Source organism: Suillus fuscotomentosus (genome assembly GCF_016647785.1).
Source record: "Suillus fuscotomentosus strain FC203 chromosome Unknown F5891scaffold_14, whole genome shotgun sequence".
Taxonomy (NCBI): domain Eukaryota; kingdom Fungi; phylum Basidiomycota; class Agaricomycetes; order Boletales; family Suillaceae; genus Suillus; species Suillus fuscotomentosus.
The window spans coordinates 157,023-173,993 of NW_024539526.1; the positions used below are offsets into that span (position 1 = coordinate 157,023).

The 16,971-nt window shown below is 48.5% G+C and overlaps 7 protein-coding genes across 7 annotated transcripts; 3 read left to right on the forward strand and 4 right to left on the reverse strand.

Annotated features, from left to right (window-relative positions):
* Positions 1 to 422: 422 nt before the first annotated feature.
* Positions 423 to 2,025, forward strand: F5891DRAFT_978077 (uncharacterized protein; the record flags this gene model as incomplete). Its single annotated transcript, XM_041376756.1, has 7 exons — positions 423 to 505; positions 950 to 1,081; positions 1,135 to 1,233; positions 1,261 to 1,338; positions 1,522 to 1,563; positions 1,618 to 1,706; positions 1,736 to 2,025. The coding sequence occupies 7 exons, from the start codon at positions 423 to 425 to the stop codon at positions 2,023 to 2,025; spliced, it is 813 nt and encodes a 270-aa protein (XP_041228603.1).
* Positions 2,026 to 2,207: 182 nt separating this feature from the next.
* F5891DRAFT_978078 (uncharacterized protein) lies at positions 2,208 to 5,545 on the reverse strand (the record flags this gene model as incomplete). The annotated part of the gene is made up of 20 exons (XM_041376757.1): positions 2,208 to 2,233; positions 2,264 to 2,401; positions 2,453 to 2,564; positions 2,730 to 2,753; positions 2,951 to 3,245; positions 3,299 to 3,433; positions 3,488 to 3,576; positions 3,633 to 3,748; positions 3,781 to 3,797; positions 3,871 to 4,015; positions 4,075 to 4,278; positions 4,334 to 4,428; positions 4,483 to 4,673; positions 4,725 to 4,781; positions 4,833 to 4,872; positions 4,908 to 4,954; positions 4,996 to 5,060; positions 5,120 to 5,253; positions 5,325 to 5,454; positions 5,506 to 5,545. 20 exons carry the CDS (start codon positions 5,543 to 5,545, stop codon positions 2,208 to 2,210), a joined length of 2,100 nt encoding a protein of 699 aa, XP_041228604.1.
* A 600-nt stretch (positions 5,546 to 6,145) lies between these two features.
* F5891DRAFT_1142423 (uncharacterized protein) lies at positions 6,146 to 7,270 on the forward strand (the record flags this gene model as incomplete). Its single annotated transcript, XM_041364926.1, has 7 exons — positions 6,146 to 6,289; positions 6,342 to 6,374; positions 6,423 to 6,595; positions 6,648 to 6,730; positions 6,792 to 6,989; positions 7,042 to 7,180; positions 7,239 to 7,270. Coding segments are annotated over 7 exons (801 nt in total), but the record flags the coding sequence as incomplete, so codon positions are not given.
* A 1,917-nt stretch (positions 7,271 to 9,187) lies between these two features.
* F5891DRAFT_1020024 (uncharacterized protein) lies at positions 9,188 to 10,472 on the forward strand. The gene is made up of 6 exons (XM_041361110.1): positions 9,188 to 9,244; positions 9,584 to 9,655; positions 9,776 to 9,829; positions 9,883 to 9,928; positions 9,980 to 10,234; positions 10,289 to 10,472. The coding sequence occupies exons 1-6, from the start codon at positions 9,209 to 9,211 to the stop codon at positions 10,297 to 10,299; spliced, it is 474 nt and encodes a 157-aa protein (XP_041228606.1). The 5' UTR covers positions 9,188 to 9,208; the 3' UTR covers positions 10,300 to 10,472.
* An 818-nt stretch (positions 10,473 to 11,290) lies between these two features.
* Positions 11,291 to 11,906, reverse strand: F5891DRAFT_1020025 (UPF0220-domain-containing protein; the record flags this gene model as incomplete). The annotated part of the gene is given in 3 exon segments (XM_041361111.1): positions 11,291 to 11,388; positions 11,399 to 11,579; positions 11,631 to 11,906. Coding segments are annotated over 2 exon segments (438 nt in total), but the record flags the coding sequence as incomplete, so codon positions are not given.
* Positions 11,907 to 12,930: 1,024 nt separating this feature from the next.
* Positions 12,931 to 13,422, reverse strand: F5891DRAFT_947755 (uncharacterized protein; the record flags this gene model as incomplete). The annotated part of the gene is made up of 2 exons (XM_041374757.1): positions 12,931 to 13,093; positions 13,145 to 13,422. Coding segments are annotated over 2 exons (441 nt in total), but the record flags the coding sequence as incomplete, so codon positions are not given.
* A 1,106-nt stretch (positions 13,423 to 14,528) lies between these two features.
* F5891DRAFT_112946 (uncharacterized protein) lies at positions 14,529 to 16,725 on the reverse strand. Its single transcript, XM_041364399.1, has 12 exons — positions 16,582 to 16,725; positions 16,507 to 16,531; positions 16,399 to 16,440; positions 16,160 to 16,347; positions 16,010 to 16,104; positions 15,754 to 15,954; positions 15,554 to 15,692; positions 15,492 to 15,505; positions 15,316 to 15,431; positions 15,171 to 15,259; positions 14,982 to 15,116; positions 14,529 to 14,928 (listed from the first exon to the last, which is right to left on the reverse strand). The coding sequence occupies exons 1-12, from the start codon at positions 16,632 to 16,634 to the stop codon at positions 14,607 to 14,609; spliced, it is 1,419 nt and encodes a 472-aa protein (XP_041228609.1). The 5' UTR covers positions 16,635 to 16,725; the 3' UTR covers positions 14,529 to 14,606.
* Positions 16,726 to 16,971: the final 246 nt, after the last annotated feature.

Here is a 16,971-nt window from a genome sequence, read left to right on the forward strand (position 1 = left end):
GGGCACTCAACTGCGCTACACATACCGTGAAGACAAAAGTATGATAGTCCAGCTTTGGATTTGTCTGATGGTCAACCGTATGGTGAGTCGGCCATATGTACTATTCCACCAACATGTAGCTCACTTTCGCACACGCCAGCTTACACACCTTGCCTCACAGTACCACCTGAGCGAGTACAACCGTATAACGCATGGCCACCGAGGTGCATCAATGCATCATTTGTTGCCATCATTCAAACCATTTTCACTAACTGCTGCTGCAGGCTGTCCCATACCATGTGTGCCACTATTACTGAACGCACCAGACACCTGTCGTGACCTTCGCGCACGGCAGGCAGCAAATATGAATGGTGTACTGTGGTGGCCATGTCCAGAGGCGTCCTGCCCCCCTGCACAGGTCATACCCGCTTCCGAACAACGCAATGCACTCCCTAGCGGGAACGCTTGTCCTTGCCTCCTCGCATCCCAGCATCCCCGTCAAGACGTCTACAACGCATCCGTTAAAGTTCGTTTTAATACACCTTTGAAGAACTGTAATTCATAATTTTGTTCCAAATGCAGTATATCTACTATCGTGCCTTCGGAATTATTACCCGCAATGCCATCGCATCTCATAACCAACCCTGAGCCTTCACTTCTCATATACCTGACTTCTATACCCTGCATCGCATCACACACTATGCCCAACACATCCCATCAACAACTAGCCCTACCTCTCTAGCGATCTCACGCAAGGCTCACTCGCGTCGGTCAAGTCGAATTCCATTACTACCCTGAATACCCGCCCATTCTTCCTCATCAGAACCTATTCTTCATACTCCTCCCCTCCCAATACCTCCGGCGCTCATGAACCAGCCACCGCAGTCCATAATTGAGGCTCTTCAGGTTGCCATTGACACGCGCTTAACGACCCTTTCGCTTCCGAGCTTTCTCCTACTCTCAAACATAGTACCAAAGTTCGCGTAGTATCTGATGATTTGGCGAGCAACCAGTCTTCATCTGCGCAAAGAGGGTCTTCTGCTCTGCGCAAGGTTGCCTTTCCTTCTATGCTTGATTTCCTTAATTCCAGCGAACGTGAACAGTGAGTCTGTGTTGCCATTGTTCCTTGTGTGTAAGGCTGATGATGTAGACTAGCATTTTCGGCTGCATCGCAGAATGCCAAGACGAGAGCGTCCAGCACGTTGCTCCATCTAACATCAAATATTCATGGCACCAAGCGCTGTTTCAAGCCGGGTAACTTGATGCTGTCCTCGTGTCCAGGAAAGAAGGGTACATTTTACTCAAGGCTCGAGTGCATTCGCTGACTAGCGTCAAAACGGTTACTAGTGCGCTTCGCAGGTCCGGTCAGAGGGTGTAGCGCCGTTTGTCGAGATCTCGACACTGATCTACGGCGCATAAGTCAAGTCGGGGCACGCTGTATTGTCTGGTTAGTTCATGTATTGGCGTGTCATGTGCTTAGTTGACTGTTTTGTAGTTGACTCGATGACGAAGAGCTCGATTTTCTTGGAATATGCTGGTCAGACTACATGAGCTCTGCGCACCGGGCAGGAACGACATCCTTCGGTAAGTACTGCGTCTGTTGAGTGATTCCGCTGCTCACTTTCATTATGCTTGCAGAATACCACTACCTGAAGGCCTTGCTCCACTATCGCCCCAGTCATTAGACGAGTCCCTGACAAAACTCATCGACAATTACACCATGCGTGGTGCACTGTCGTGGGCTTGGGTAGTGCAGGCCTCGTAGCCTGCTGTTGGGTACTAAAAATCGGCTTGTGTGGATGGATCAATGTGGACTTATCACCGAACCCAGCAGAAGACGCCAATGGCCTGGAGAACTATGCGAGGAGGGATACTTTACAACTCGTCGAGCGCGCGATCACTGTTGTGCGGAGACGGCGAAGCGTCAAGGCCATTGAGACGTTGGAACAGGTGCAGTTTTTGACCGAGTATGTCGAGAAGGGGTTGGGCGGCACGGACAGACGTGATCGTTTATGGTTGGGGTGCAATTTTGATTTGTGGCTATAACCAGCTTACTACTGTAGTCATTTTCATGCATAGGTTTAGTAGCAGCTTGTGTTTGGAGACTTCCCGCACATCGTAATACACAGTTGCAGTCAGTCAATGGGGGGACCTTGCATAACTTATTCCCACTACAGGTCGATCGAATATTTAAAACAACACGCGACACTAAATTTGCACCTAACCATTCAATTGTTCTCGTGGGATGCAAAAACTGATCAAGATAAAACGCGGTGACGCTTACACAAATTTGTCCGGTAGAATATCAAATGAGAACCTCCACCCCGCCCCCGGATTCCAATGTACACCCTGAACAAAGTCACATCACCAGCTCTTGTAGGATCAACTCCGACTACATCCGCCCACCAAGCAACGTCGTTCTCTGCTTGCATTTGTGCATTAGGTCAATTTGCTAGGTGCTCCTGACAGATACTTTCGAACAACATGCATACGCGAGTCACGACATCAGACTGCGGAGAAATGTTCAAAGAAGTGGCGCGCTCATATGCCGCTTGAGGGACAAATCGGATGGCAATGTATTCGTGCTTGAGTGGATATCATGACAAGATGAACGATAAAACTGAAATACCCGTGGACATCCAGCAATGCTTCCAATCTAAATCCAGTCCACCAAGGCCTGGTCAGAAGTTGTCAAACGATTGTCTGTGCATGGTGCCAAGTTTCTGAGAACTGTTGTGTACAATATTTACCTTGGCACGTTGGAGGGCTCCAGTCTAGCAGTAAGCATACGACGTTAATAGAACACAGTATGTCGTAGGTTACATTGTTATGATTGGCCATAAATCCAGTTGTATAGTACAAGCGAGCACTGTCTGCAATCGTGACACTACCCACGCGCAAAATCATCCACGAAAGAAACAATGGGGTGCTACTACTTCTCGATTCACCATGGTTCGTGCACCGAACCTACAGGGCGCTTTACCCGAAGCTTGGACATTTCTGCCTCATCGATCTTATAAAACTGTATCACCTCTTCGATCTTGTTCACGGTATCCCTATCCGCGTGGTCCAGAAAAGTCAATTGCCGAATATGATCCTGAATCCGAATAACAACTTCTTCGCCCATTCCAGAGTCGGAGTAGGATTTGACTGCGAGTTTGATGGCCCTACGAGTAAGTCCTTGGCTTTCTGACACGATAAACAGTGTCTGCAACACAAGCGTTAGATGGATGATGTAGGTCATGAAGCGCCGAAGCACCACGTCGCTGACAAAGAAGTGTTGATATCCTTTCGCACATGAAAAAATAGTGGTGCGCACGATGTTTGGTATACATCTTGAGCCCATGCAGCAAGTACGCCACTTGCTACGATTGGTACCACGATGGGAACCGCATGTGCCGCCAGGGCGGACACGATGGTTGTGAGAGTGCCAAGCACGGTGAGCCCAGTAACTCTGTAAACATTCAGTGAGATAAAAATTCATCTGTGACGTAAAAAACCAGCCTACATGGTCTTGGTGGGATCAGCTGTCAGTTCAACTTGTATCCCATCGACCATGTTTATTATCATTGCCTTGAAGTCTGGACTGCGCAAGTACTACGCATAAATCACGTTAGGGCGGATATGACGACGATAAATAAGATACCCATCACCTTTTGAGGGTCACGGAAGTTCCAGACATCGACTATGTCAGTGTGAAGCACATCCAGACAATCCCGCATCTTGCGGTTCTTGAATAATGGGCATGATCCAAGCACCTTCCAATATCCTGTAAGACATAAAAATCTAGGTCGTACTCACTAATCATCAACGCGAAACTGGAACAAACTTTTTTTTCCAACCCTGACGCTGCGTAAATCGCCAGATAAGAATAAAGCAAGCAAGACTCACTTAATCAATGCCTCTATTTTGAGTCCAGAATGGACCCGCTGAGCAATGGAGGTCATCACCGCAGCCTCGGGCGTAGAATGCTGGCCGACATATTTTTCAGTTGTTTGGATCAGGCTGGCGAGGGTCTCCTTGTAGTCAGCTTTGGCTACAATATTAGCTAGACTTCAGAGGCACGTATGAACCTGTCAGGGTAATGGTACACACTAGAGATTATAGCATGGGGAATATCAGACCCCGCAAATCGCTTCAGAGGTTTAATGCAATTAACGCGAATCTCGATATCTGCTTCTGTCTTGGCGAGTTCCTTTATCTCTTCGTCGCTCAATCCATCGATGGAGGTTTCATCTAGTTCTAGCTCCATCTGATTAACGAGCACATCATATTTAGTAAGAACCACGATAACGGGAACTTTGACAAAGTGTGAGCTCCAACGTAGCAAAGGTATATTCATCGATTCACTTACTGTCTCCCAGGGTTCCATCACGTTTCCATGTCAGGAATTTCTCGGTCCCCGTCTCTAGGAAACGTCCGCCTGCAAAAGGTATCTGAAAACAAAGCCTTGCGTGTATTTTGTCAGTCCACCATGACGGAATGGTCAAGATAGAATCCTACCAAACAGCGTGCAACTGATCTTTCAAATCAGGCATTGCTCTCCGACGTTGAATAAAATCTCGGACAAGATTGAGGTTGTCTTCTTTCCCTGGTTCGAAACCTTTGCTATCATGGACAATAAACTTGTCGTTCTGCGGTGAGATAAACTCATGGTCGATGATCGCCTCGCCTGGCTCATCGTGCGCAACGGTCTATTGACAATATGAATACCTGTGCTCGTTGAAGCGTTACATTAAACCCACCGTTTTTGCACCTACTCCAAAAACGTGCTCGATCAGTGACGACTTGCCAACGCCAGTCTATTAAAATCACGTCGTCAACACTGGCCTGAGATCGGATAAACCAAATACCTTTCCTATCACCAGAATTCGGAATCTTGGGAGCGTCAACCTCAAGAACGGCACGTTATGATCATCCTGACTCACCGAGGACAGCGCTCAAACATTCGGGAAGTGGTAGGCAGGAGCTTAATCTACGAGTTAGACGGTTTCGATGCCAAACGTGGATCCTCACTTCAGTTGAAGTATTCTCGGAAAGGTCGACGACGATCCTAATTTTTCCGTGCCACTTTATGTATGCTACAGAGGTGAGGTTGGGTTCGTGAGTGATTGAGGTGAGGGTGCAATTATTGTTTCACCTTGTCCTTCGCCTGCGCTATACGCGCGGAACGTGTCATCCAGGTCGAAATGAATGTCTTCATGCTTCAATTCGGTTTTAAAATGTTCCTTGTACGATATGCGTAAGAAAAACGCATCCGAACGAGAAAGCACTCTGAGGGGAAAAGATACAGAAGCAACTTAAGTGAGTTGAACATGTGTTAGGGTCGAGTACTTGAAAGTTACATGGTCTCAGAAAATGTCTCTCGCCAACTCCTTCCTGCTCGGCGTCTAATCGGCAAACGGAAATCATTGCCAATCAATACTTCAGCAAACTCTATATCCGTTCTCGACTCGCTGAAATCGACGGTGATACCTATTAGATATATTCAGCGGAGCTACTACTTGATGACAAGAATTGAGTGACCAGAGATGGGGCACCAAACGGTTGTAGCATTACTAGCCATGCTGGTTTGATCTAGGGAAGAGTTCTGCTCTGAGCATCAAAAGCACCTCGTTGATTATAAGATCATAGAAAACACGTTATAACCTTGCGATAAGCGATAAGAGAAATACCGCATGTTACGAGCTGTCCTGGGGCTGACAGGTCACGGTTCGGCGGCCCTGGTGGGTAGTAATAGACGCGCGATGGGTGCAATAGTGACCTCTGCTGTAAGTGAGGTAACGCCCGTTCACTGTTTTCAAGAGCTTTAGGGAGCCAAAGTACTTCGGAAGGGTGTGTTTGTTACGATTTTGGCCTAGTGAGTGTACGAGATCAGCAAACAGGGATGGTCGTACATGGTTGCCTCATGGTACACAGCTATAAATGATCAGGCCCATTGCCCACTGATTCTAGATAGGCTGGCTTCGGGTGGGGTAGTATTGGCCGGGTTCACACACATGGTTGGTTGCCTCATGGTATGTGACACAGCTATAAATGATCAGGCCCATTGCTACTGATTCTAGATAGGCTGGCTTCGGGTTGGGTAGTATTTGCCGGGTTCACACACTGCAATGATTATAAGGATACACAAACGCTTCTCCTCGAGTCACATTTACCTTCCCCAATGAATCCTTCAAAGATAAGAAAGAGAATCGATCGGTTTCGAATCCTCGTCATAGGAAGAGCGAACGCAGGAAAAACCACCATCCTGCAGAGAATTTGCAACACACAAGACAAGCCAAAAATATACAACAGCGCCGGGAAAGAGGTGGGCCCATCACATTGCTAGTAGGAGGATGGTGGTGACCTATCGACATCAGATCGATCTGACAGTTTTAACGGCATCCAAAGAGGTATCAAGGTGTGCTCTGACTTGAGGGCATGAACTAATGTGTTGTCAGCGCGGAGAGCATGACATTGAGAACGAAATGGTGTTTCAAAGTAACCCGGGCTTCGTGTTTCACGATTCACGCGGTTTTGAGGCAGGCGGCGAATCCGAGTTTGAGGAGGTCAAGGCGTTCATCACTGACCATTCTAAACGTGGCAGAATCGCAAAACGACTTCATGTTATCTGGTAATTACAACCGATCAATCAAGACATGCGCTATCTCACGGTTTCAACATAGGTTTTGTATCCCAATGGACGAGGCGAGCAGGTCGTTCACTGCAGGCGAGAAAAGGTTTTTCTCTGAGTGCGACACAGGAAGCAGTAAGCTTTTGCATCCCACCCTCATCGATGTTCGACTGATATGCAGAATCACAATCCTCAGTTCCAGTGATCGTATTGTTCACAAAGTTTGATGCGCTATATGTCATCGAATATGGAAAGCTGAAAGAGGCAGGAACTTCCCTGAAAGACGCTAAACGACAGGCTCCGGAATGCGCCAAGAAAACATTTGCACATGGTCCACAATTGAAGTTTTTTGAGGATGTCCGGCGGCCTCCAAATTGCCACGTATGCCTTGCCAGTAAGCCGATTTGTAGTCGAGTTGCGATACACGATGACCGTTGTTCTATTAGATATGAACAAGGATGATGCAGATTGCGGCGCATTGATCGAACAGACGGCTGGAGCTTTGGATGACGAAGTACTCAAGAAATTATTCGTCTCCACCCAGCAGACCAATTTGGAGATCTGCATGAAATATGCGATTCAGAGGTAACTATCTATGGTTTCATTTACCTGTTCACAAGCGATAGCGACTGATATTGTTCAGAACACTCCCAAAACATCTTGACTCTACAAAACCAACAGCATCTGAGAGTCATGAGAAGATGATGATAATCTCAAGCTGCTGGTTTCCGCATATTTGGGTAAGATTATTGGCAAGTTCAAGGTTGTTCTGATTTACATGGGCGTTGACTTGCAGGCAGTACGTCTGTCAATCCTCATTGAAACTTGAGCCATGCTGATCCAAGTCGTTGCCCACCGTTCGCAGGACGTGAGTGTGTCGATCCTCGTTCGAGCAACAGCCATGCTGATCCAAGTCGTTGCCCGTCGTTCGCAGTATGTGAGTGTCGACCCTCGTTCGTGCAAGAGCCATGCTGATCCAAGTCGTTGCCCACCGTTCGCAGGACGTGAGTGTGTCGATCCTCGTTCGAGCAAGAGCCATGCTGATCCAAGTCTTTGCCCCCCGTTCGCAGTGGGTGAGTGTGTCTATCCTCATTCGAGCAAGAGCCATGCTGATCCAAGTCGTTTCCCGCCGTTCGCAGTATGTGAGTGTGTCGATCCTCGTTCGAGCAAGAGCCATGCTGATCCAAGTCGTTACTCCCCGTCCGCAGTCTGTGAGTGTGTCTATCCTCGTTCGAGCAAGAGCCATGCTGATCCAACTCTTTGCCCGCCGTTCGCAGGACGTGAGTGTGTCGATCCTCGTTCGAGCAAGAGCTATCCTGATCCAAGTCGTTACCCCCCGTTCGCAGGAAGTGAGTGTGTCGATCCTCGTTCGAGCAAGAGCCATGCTGATCCAAGTCGTTGCCCACCGTTCGCAGAAAGTGTGTTGATCCTCGTTCGAGCAAGAGTCATGCTGATCCAAGCCGTTGCCCACCGTTCGCAGAGAGTGAGTCTGTCGATCCTCGTTCGAGCAAGAGCCATCCTGATCCAACTCGTTACCCACCGTTCGCAGGACGTGAGTGTATCGATCCTCGTTCGCGCTCGAGCCATACTGATCCAAGTCGTTGCCCACCGTTCGCAGAGAGTGAGTCTGTCGATCCTCGTTCGAGCAAGAGCCATCCTGATCCAACTCGTTGCCCCCGTTCGCAGTTGGTGAGTGTGTCGATCCTCGTTCGAACAGCCATGCTGATCCAAGTCGTTACCCCCCGTTCGCAGGACGTGAGTGTGTCGATCCTGGTTCGAGCAAGAGCCATGCTGATCCCAGTCGTTGCCCCCCGTTCACAGGAAGTGAGTGTGTCGATCCTCGTTCTAGCATGAGCCATGCTGATCCAAGTCGTTGTCCACCGTTCGCAGTTGGTGAGTGTGTCGATTCTCGTTCGTGCAAGAGCCATGCTGATCCAAGTCGTTGCCCCCCATTCGCAGGAAGTGAGTGTGTCGATCCTCGTTCGAGCAAGAGTCATGCTGATCCAAGTCGTTGCCCACCATTCGCAGGATGTGAGTGTGTTGATTCTCGTTCGTGCAAGAGTCATGCTGATCCAAGTCGTTGCCCACCGTTCGCAGAAAGTGAGTGTGTCTATCCTCGTTCGAGCAAGAGCTATCCTGATCCAAGTCGTTGCCCCCCATTCACAGGAAGTGAGTGTGTCGATCCTCGTTCGAGCAAGAGCCATGCTGATCCAAGCCGTTGCTTCCCGTTCGCAGGAAGTGAGTGTGTCGATCCTCGTCCGAGAAAGGGCCATGCTGATCCAAGTCGTTGCTCCCCGTCCGCAGGAAGTGAGTGTGTCTATCCTCGTTCGAGCAACAGCCATGCTGATCCAAGTCGTTGCCCGTCGTTCGCAGTATGTGAGTGTCGATCCTCGTTTGAGCAAGAGCCATGCTGATCCAAGTCGTTGCCCACCGTTCGCAGGAAGTGAGTGTGTCGATCCTCGTTCGAGCAAGAGCCATACTGATCCAAGCTGTTGCCCCCCGTTCGCAGGAAGTGAGTGTGTCGATTCTCATATGCGCGCGAGTCATGCTGATCCAAGTCGTTGCCCCCGTTCGCAGGAAGTGAGTGTGTCGATCCTCGTTCGAGCAAGAGCCATGTTGATCCAAGTCGTTGCCTACCGTTCGCAGTTCGTGAGTGTGTCTATCCTCGTTCGAGCAAGAGCTATCCTGATCCAAGTCGTTTCCTGCCGTTCGTAGAGAGTGAGTGTGTCGATCCTCGTTCGAGCAACAGCCATGCTGATCCAGGGCGTTACCCACTGTGCGCAGTTCGTGAGTGCCGATACTCGTTCGAGCAAGAGCCATGCTGATCCAAGTCGTTACCCGCCGTTCGCAGACAGTGAGTGTGTCGATTCTCGTTCGCGCTCGAGCATGCTGATTCAAGTCGTTGCACACCGTTTGCAGAGAGTGAGTGTGTCGATCCTTGTTCGAGCAAGAGCCATGCTGATCCAAGCCGTTACCCACCGTTCGCAGTTCGTGAGTGTGTCGATCCTCGTTCGAGCGAGAGCCATGCTGATCCACGTCGTTGCCCACTGTTCGCAGTTCGTGAGTGTGTCTGTCCTCGTTCGAGCAAGAGCTATCCTGATCCAAGTCGCTGCCCGCCGTTCGCAGAGAGTGAGTCTGTCGATCCTCGTTCGAGCTAGAGCCATGTTGATGCATCAATAGGACCAGCTTTGCGATACTCACTGTATAGAGATACAGTCCAAGTTGCTTCCTGTGGTACGTCCAGTTGCTCGCAGATTGCACACATTCTCATGTTGCGAATTTGCCAGGCCCCTAGCTTATCGCCCTTGGTCGACGTTGTTCAGCTCATTTCTGGTGAATTATGAGGCTACCCTGTAATTGACCTGCTTATAATTGACCATTTAGCTGTTGTCATTATCTTCGAACGCTCTTTCTACATCTACGACGAGCGGCGCAATCTTCAGGACAAGCAGCGGTCTCGTCCCTCTTTTTATGTCGCTCTGGAGCAGTACATACTATCTCCGCATGCAGCTGCTGTTAGGAAAGATGCGCGCAATGCTGTCCGCGCTTATCGAAAAGCTGTGGCTACCGTTCCGAAGAGTATTGCAAAGGTGGAATTAGTCGAGGCCGTTCTTCAAATTGCTTTAAATCATCGCCTGCGTATGTTTCACCGTCATGTTGTGGCAGTGATCCCGCTGACCTACTTGTCTTCAGCAAGACCTTAATGCTAGCCAATGCAACACGCCGTAGATGGTGTCCCGAAGTGGAGCTCAGTGATGTGTCTTAGCAGTCAATGTACATTTCTTGAATGGTCCATTGAGATAGATTTAGGAGGTGGAACTGTGTGAAATGGTTGTATGATCACACGATATGGCACTTTTCTCGGCATGGTGTGCGGACGTTTGAAGCATGTGGGTCAGATGAGATGGTGGTGAAATCTACTACTGGGCTTGATGTATCCCCAAAGTATTCTTCTGATTCCAGTGCATTGGGGTCAGTCATGTTCTATGTACCCACAGCCTATCTCGGCTTGCGCTGATTATTTTAAACGCAGTATAGTTTTGTCCACCCTTGGCACCACTTTGAAAAGGTAGCGAAGGCCTCTCAGAGCAGGTTTCGTTGTAGGTAGTAACCTGCCTGAAAGCTCACCTCCACAGGGAAGCCTCCCCTCACATCCTGTTCAGGACTGTGTTTCATAGAGTCTCCGGCGAGGAGGAGCGAGGGGTTCATTTCATCGGCGATTCAGGTACATATCTTGATTCCGCTCCTCCTGTTTTTATTTGTTAAATCATTATTCAGGTGCGTTTCCGTTGCTTCTCTCATGTTTTATGTAAATAGCTAAGAGGAGCAGAATTTTCCCGCTCCTCCAGCCATTTCATTTGATCTCTGATCGGGCAGAGTATAGGAGACATACAAAGCAACATCCGTACAAACATGCGCACCCGTCGAAGTGGGTTGTTTTGTCCATCCTTTGTGCATTGCTTACGTCTGCTTGCATTAGTGCCAACCTTCTGCCAATGAGAGGTTCTAATTGTAAGTACTAGGACACTTGGACGTTCCCGTCGGTCGTCCGTTTGATCTCCTATACTTTGAACAGAACATTCGAGCTTGGTTCGGTTTGACGCTAGCGCTCAGGCGCCAGCTGAGCATAAAAAATCCACCTCAAGTAAATTGTTCCAAAACCGCTTACCTTCGGAGGTACCTCAAACACGGTTGGATATTTGTGGTCTGTCGAAATGTTGATTCTCAAGTTGCCGCCCCCGCGAGAAAGTCGCAAAAGAAAGATACATATTCACAGCTACGCTGAAGAAATCTAATGATATCAACGAAACTGCATCTGTTACTAAAGCGCAAGGCTATAGTCATATTCGGTCTGCGCACTTTGTGCAATCCAAAGCACAACCGCCGACAGCATCAAGGCTACGTTCTGCGATACATTCGCATAGCCGTAGTAAGTACACTGCTCGGGGTAGTCCATCATGATGTATATCACCATGAGAAGAGACTAGAAGATATATTGAATATCGGGTAGCGTTAGAAAAACATCTAGGCTTACCACGCTCCCCGCCAGGCCGCCAGCCATGAAAGCAAATCCAATGAACAGGAAAAGGCGTGCCCTCCACACAGCATTAGAATCTCCACAATCATCCCCTCTAATCCTATCCTTGTCGATCAAGTTTGTAATGAGCATGCCAGGGAGCGAACAGATACCCGGCACCCAATCAACGAACAGCACATGGACGGGAGGCGGGCTTTGGGGATCCTCATAAGGCGGGCGAGCATGCGCAGACAAGATGGCAGCATCGAGGAAAGTCGAGTTTGCAAGTGCGAACTACGGAAAGGACATGCAGTTAGGGTCAGCGCGCTTGGTAGAAGAAGCGTACGGACCAAAGCGCCTGCGTGGTAAATGGCAATAGGGCTTTCCGAAGTTCAAGTTGAGATCTGTAAATACACCATGCGGGGGTCATAGTCTGAGCGAGGGAGTGACATGGGTGATGGGGACAAGCTGGCAGTTGCGCTGCTCTTCTGCTGTGCTGGTGATGAACAACGCATCATATAGGGGCCTACCGTGTAGATTTTAGCGTTTGGTATTTACCAACCCTTTGGGTTACTAGCCTAGGTCAAGTCTGCAGAACACTAGGTATACGTAAGTCAAGGCAAGATGATCGATCGATCAACGTCAACGTCAACGTCAACCGGAACCAACCAAGCAGGAACTTTCAACTTTCGAACAATCAATCGATCGTGTTCCTGCATAGGAGATTATGGGACGTTACACACCCAGTCAAACAAAACTGTACAATCGGCGGCAGCCTATAGTGTTTCTTCAACGCATGACGGTTGAATCCGAATTCTGAATCAAACTCCGCTACAGGGGTTTGTCCCTCGAGTTCGCTAACTTACATAGATCAAGTACTTCACAATATTGTAGACACCAAACCTGAAGACACCTTTGTGATTAACGAGTTGTTTCACTATCAGTCATAACGGACTGCACTGGCTACATGCGTCCGACATTTGTCTTCACAGTTTCAAGCCCTGCCGAGACATCAAGCTAGCATCACACCTCTGCAACAAACTTTCAAGCTCAAGTCTTATGTCTCAAGATCTCATGACCGCTCACCTTACAGCTCACTGTAGACTAGTATAAAGTATCTGCATGTTCATGGTGCGTCTTGATTGTTGATACCGTCAGGAAGGCAACGTGTCCAATACTGTGCACCAAGAAGAGCAAGCTTTTGTTACTTTCGCCTGCAGTTAATTCAAGCCTGAGAGCAACCATTACGCGCATCATGAATGAAAAAAAAAATGTAGTAAACCGCAAAGTAGTCTCGATTCTACCATTTCAATCAGCATCAGTGGTCGTCCGCGCTCCGCCACCCCCATCTAACGAGCCGAGTCGCTCCGTCATGCCACGACTGTACTCTGCGACTAGCTAGTGTGGATATCGTAGAACCACGAGTACTAACGAAGCCAGCTCCATTCGACTGAATGATAGCGTCGAGGAACGCTGGATGCCTGGGAACAGCCACAACGTCAGAATGAAAATTTGATACCTGGTCGGCTCACCATTGTCCATAGATCTCCTCTGTCCGCTCCGCTGCATGAACGACCCGCGTCAACCCCAACGCCCTAAAATCTGACCACCATTCCGGGTTCCTTTCGCCGTTTGTCATGATAACATGCGTGGCATCAATGCATTTTCGTGTGTGAAGCTCTTCTCGCACCTCAGACACCCTGCGCGCAATGACAGACAACGGGGCGAAGCACTGGTCCACTGGAAACTCCTCGCATTGCTGGCTGAAGTCACCATGCCGTATGTGTATCGATATAATACTATCAAAAGTCAGATCTGTAGAATAACCTATCCCCGAAACTTTGACTCACGGGAGGTGTTAGTTTAGTTACTGGCACATTCATGGTGCGTTGGGCATGCCCATCGACAATTTTTTTTCCATGCTCGCAGTCCATCGCATGTGTACAACTTCGTGAGTTGAGAGATCGTGAGATTTCGGATTCAAAACCATATTGAAATCAAATAGTAGCATCAGACTATCCCAGCTACGACCAAAAAGTCTGGTTTTTCGAGGGTCCGGCGTTCGAGGACGGGATCGACCGACCGACGACAGCCCGAGGACGACGGCAGCTCGGCAGCATGATGCGAGGTGTGTACATGGATTTTTTGCGAGACCAGCGATAAAGCTTGAAAGATATCTATATAAGGGATAGGCGGGCCTGATCAATCTTGTGCCAATACGAAGAGCACTGAACATGAAGCAGCAATTAGCAACTGTAGCATTGTCTTCTCCACCCCTCACCACGTTTCTTCCGCAAATTTATCTGTGCGGCGCCCATACAGTCCTTTGAGCTGAAAGCCTGCACGTTAGGGCACTGGAGACCGATACTAGGGCTGGAGTGGAAGCTGTCGTACAAAAGGTGATTAATGTGCCAATTGGATCAGTGAGTACTTGACTACGTAAGCAGGCGATTTGGCTCCAGTTTGCAATTGCAACTTACTCAAAGCCTTGAACAAACTGCCGATACACAAATTGTTAGCACACTGCATCGTTGGGCCAGAATAAAAAAAAGTTCCGTATAAAATTCTCATCACGCTCGCCAAATATACACGAACGTGGGCGCAACTTAAGTTCAAAGCTCAAGCACAACTTGCAAGCACGTACTCCTTGCACCAGACTCATCTAGAACCTCGGCGAGTCGGGGAAGAATCATATGATGATCATCTATCCAAATCCAGTCCACCAAGGCCTGGTCGGAAACGATTGTCTGCACATGGTTGTCAAGTTTTTATGAACTGTTACAATATTTACCTTGGCACGTTGGAGGGCCCGAGTCTAGCAGTAAGTATACAACATTAATAAAACACAGTATGACATAGATTACATTGTTATGATCGGCCATAAATCCAGTTGTATAGTACAAGCGAGCACTGTCTGTAATCGTGTCAGCGCTGACACTGCCCATGCGCAAGATCATTCGCGAAAGAAACAATTGGGTGCTACCACTTCTCGATTTACCATGGTTCATCCGCCACATCTACAGGGTGCTTTTCTCGAAGTTTGGACATATCTGCCGCATCGATCTTATAAAATTGTATCACCTCTTCAATCTTGTTCAAGGTATCGCTATCCGCGTGGTCCAGGAAGGTCAATTGCCGAATATGATCCTGAATCCGAATAACAACTTCTCCGCTCATTGGAGAGGCGCGGTAGAAGCTGGCTGCAAGTTTGATGGCCCTACGAGTGAGTTCTCGGCTTTCTGACACGATAAAAAGTGTCCGCAATACAAGCGTTAGGTGGGCGATGTAGGTCATGAAGCGCTGAAGCACCACGTCGCTGACAAAGAAGTGTCAATATCCTTCCGCACATGAAAAAATAGTGGTGCGCACGATGTTTGGTACATATCATAACCCAATACACCAAGGACGGCACTTGCTGCGAGTGGTACCATGACGGGAGCCGCAGGTACCACCAGGGCGGACGCGATGCTTGCGACAGTGCCAACCATGGAGAATCCAGTAGCTCTGTGAACATCCAGTGAGATAAAAAATCATCTGTGACGTGAAAAACCAGCCTACACGGTCTTGTCGGGATCAGCTGTCGGTCCAACTTGTGTCCCGTCGACCATGTCTATTATCAATTTCTTGAACTCTTGACTGCGCAAGTACTACGCATAAATCACGTTAGGGCGGATGCGACGACGACAAATAAGATACTTATTACCATTTGAGGGTCACGGAAGTTCCACACCTCGACTATGTCAGTATGAAGCACATCCAGACAATCCCACATCTTGCGGTCCTTGAATGATGGGCATGATCGAAGCGCCTTCCAATATCCTGCAAGACATAAAAAATTAGATCGTACTCACTAATCATCAACGCGAAACTGAAACAAACTTCTTTTGCCAACCCTGACGCTGCGTAAATCGCCAGATAAGAATAAAGCAAGCAAGACTCACTCAATCAACGCCTTTATTTTGAGTCCAGAATCCACCCGCTGAGCAATGGAGGTCATCACCCCAGCCTCAGGCGTAGAATGCTTGCTGACGCGCTTTTCAGTTAGTTGGATTAGGCCGGCGAGCGTCTCCTTGTAGTCAACTTTGGGTGCAATATTAGACTTCAGAGGCACGTATGAGCCTGTCGGGGTATTGGTACACACTGGATATCGTAGCATGGGGAATATCAGACCCTGCAAATCGCTCTAGAGGTATAATGCAATTATCGCGAATCTCGACATCTGCTTTGTCCTTGACAAGTTCCTTGATGGCTTCGTCGCTCAATCCATCGGTAGAGTCATCTAGATTTAGCTCTATGTCATCGACGAGCATATCGTATTTAGTAAGAACCACGATAACGGGAACTTCGACAAAGTGTGAGATCCAATGTAGCAAAGGTATATTCATCGATTCACTTACTGTCTCCCAGTCTTCCATCACGTTTACATGTCAAGAATTTCTCGGCCCCCGTCTCTAGGAAACGTCCGCCTGCAAAAGGTGTCTGAAAACAAAGCCTTGCGTGTATTTTGTCAGTCCACCATAACGGAATGGTCGAGATAGAATCCCCACCAAATAGCGTGCAGCTGATCTTTATCAGGCATTGCTTTCCGACGGCGAATAAAATCTAGGACAAGTTCGAGGTTGTCTTCTTCCCCTGGTTCGAAACCTTTGCTGTCGTGGAGAACGAACCTGTCGTTGTGCGGTGAGGTAAACTGTGTGTCGATGTTGGCCTTGCCTCGCTGATCGTGCGCAACGGTCTATTGACAATATGAGTACCTGTGCTCGTTGAAGCGTTACATTCAACCCACCGTGTCTGTGCCTACTCCAAAAACGTGGTCAATCAGTGATGACTTTCCAACGCCACCCTATTAAAGTCACGTCGTCAGCACTGGCCTGAGATCGGATAAACCAGATACCTTTCCTATCACCAGAATCCGGAATCTTGGGAGCGTCAACCTCAAGAATGGCACGTTATGATCATCCTGACTCACCGAGGACAGCGCTCAAACATTCCGGAAGTGGTAGGGAGGGGGAGGAGCTTCATCTACGAGTTAGACAGTTTCGGTGCCAAACGTGGATCCTTACTTCAGTTGAAGTATTCTCGGAAAGGTCGACGATGATTCTAATTTTTCCGTGCCACTTTACGTATGCTACAGATGTGAGGTTGTGTGAGTGAGTGATTTAGGCGAGAGTGCAATTATTGTTTCACCTTGTCCTTCGCTTGCGCTATACGCACGGAATATGTCATCTAGGTCGATACGAATGACTTCAGGCTTGAGTTCGGTTTTAAAATGTTCCTTGTACCATATGCGTAAGAGAAACGCATCCGGATAAGAAAGCATTCTGAGGGAAAAAGACACAGAAGCAACTCAAGTGAGTTG

Excerpts from the sequence above, each read along its gene's own strand:
- F5891DRAFT_1020024 (XM_041361110.1), top strand. The coding sequence starts at position 9,209 with ATGTTGATCCAAGTCGTTGCCTACCGTTCGCAGTTC. Across the intron at positions 9,656-9,775 it reads TTGCCCACTGTTCGCAGTTC|GACCAGCTTTGCGATACTCA; the intron begins GTGAGTGTGTCT and ends ATGCATCAATAG. Across the intron at positions 9,929-9,979 it reads CGTTGTTCAGCTCATTTCTG|CTGTTGTCATTATCTTCGAA; the intron begins GTGAATTATGAG and ends TTGACCATTTAG.
- F5891DRAFT_112946 (XM_041364399.1), bottom strand. The coding sequence starts at position 16,634 with ATGAAGCTCCTCCCCCTCCCTACCACTTCCGGAATGTTTGAGCGCTGT. Across the intron at positions 16,348-16,398 it reads TTGGAGTAGGCACAGACACG|ACCGTTGCGCACGATCAGCG; the intron begins GTGGGTTGAATG and ends TATTGTCAATAG. Across the intron at positions 15,260-15,315 it reads ACTTCCGTGACCCTCAAATG|TACTTGCGCAGTCAAGAGTT; the intron begins GTAATAAGTATC and ends ATTTATGCGTAG.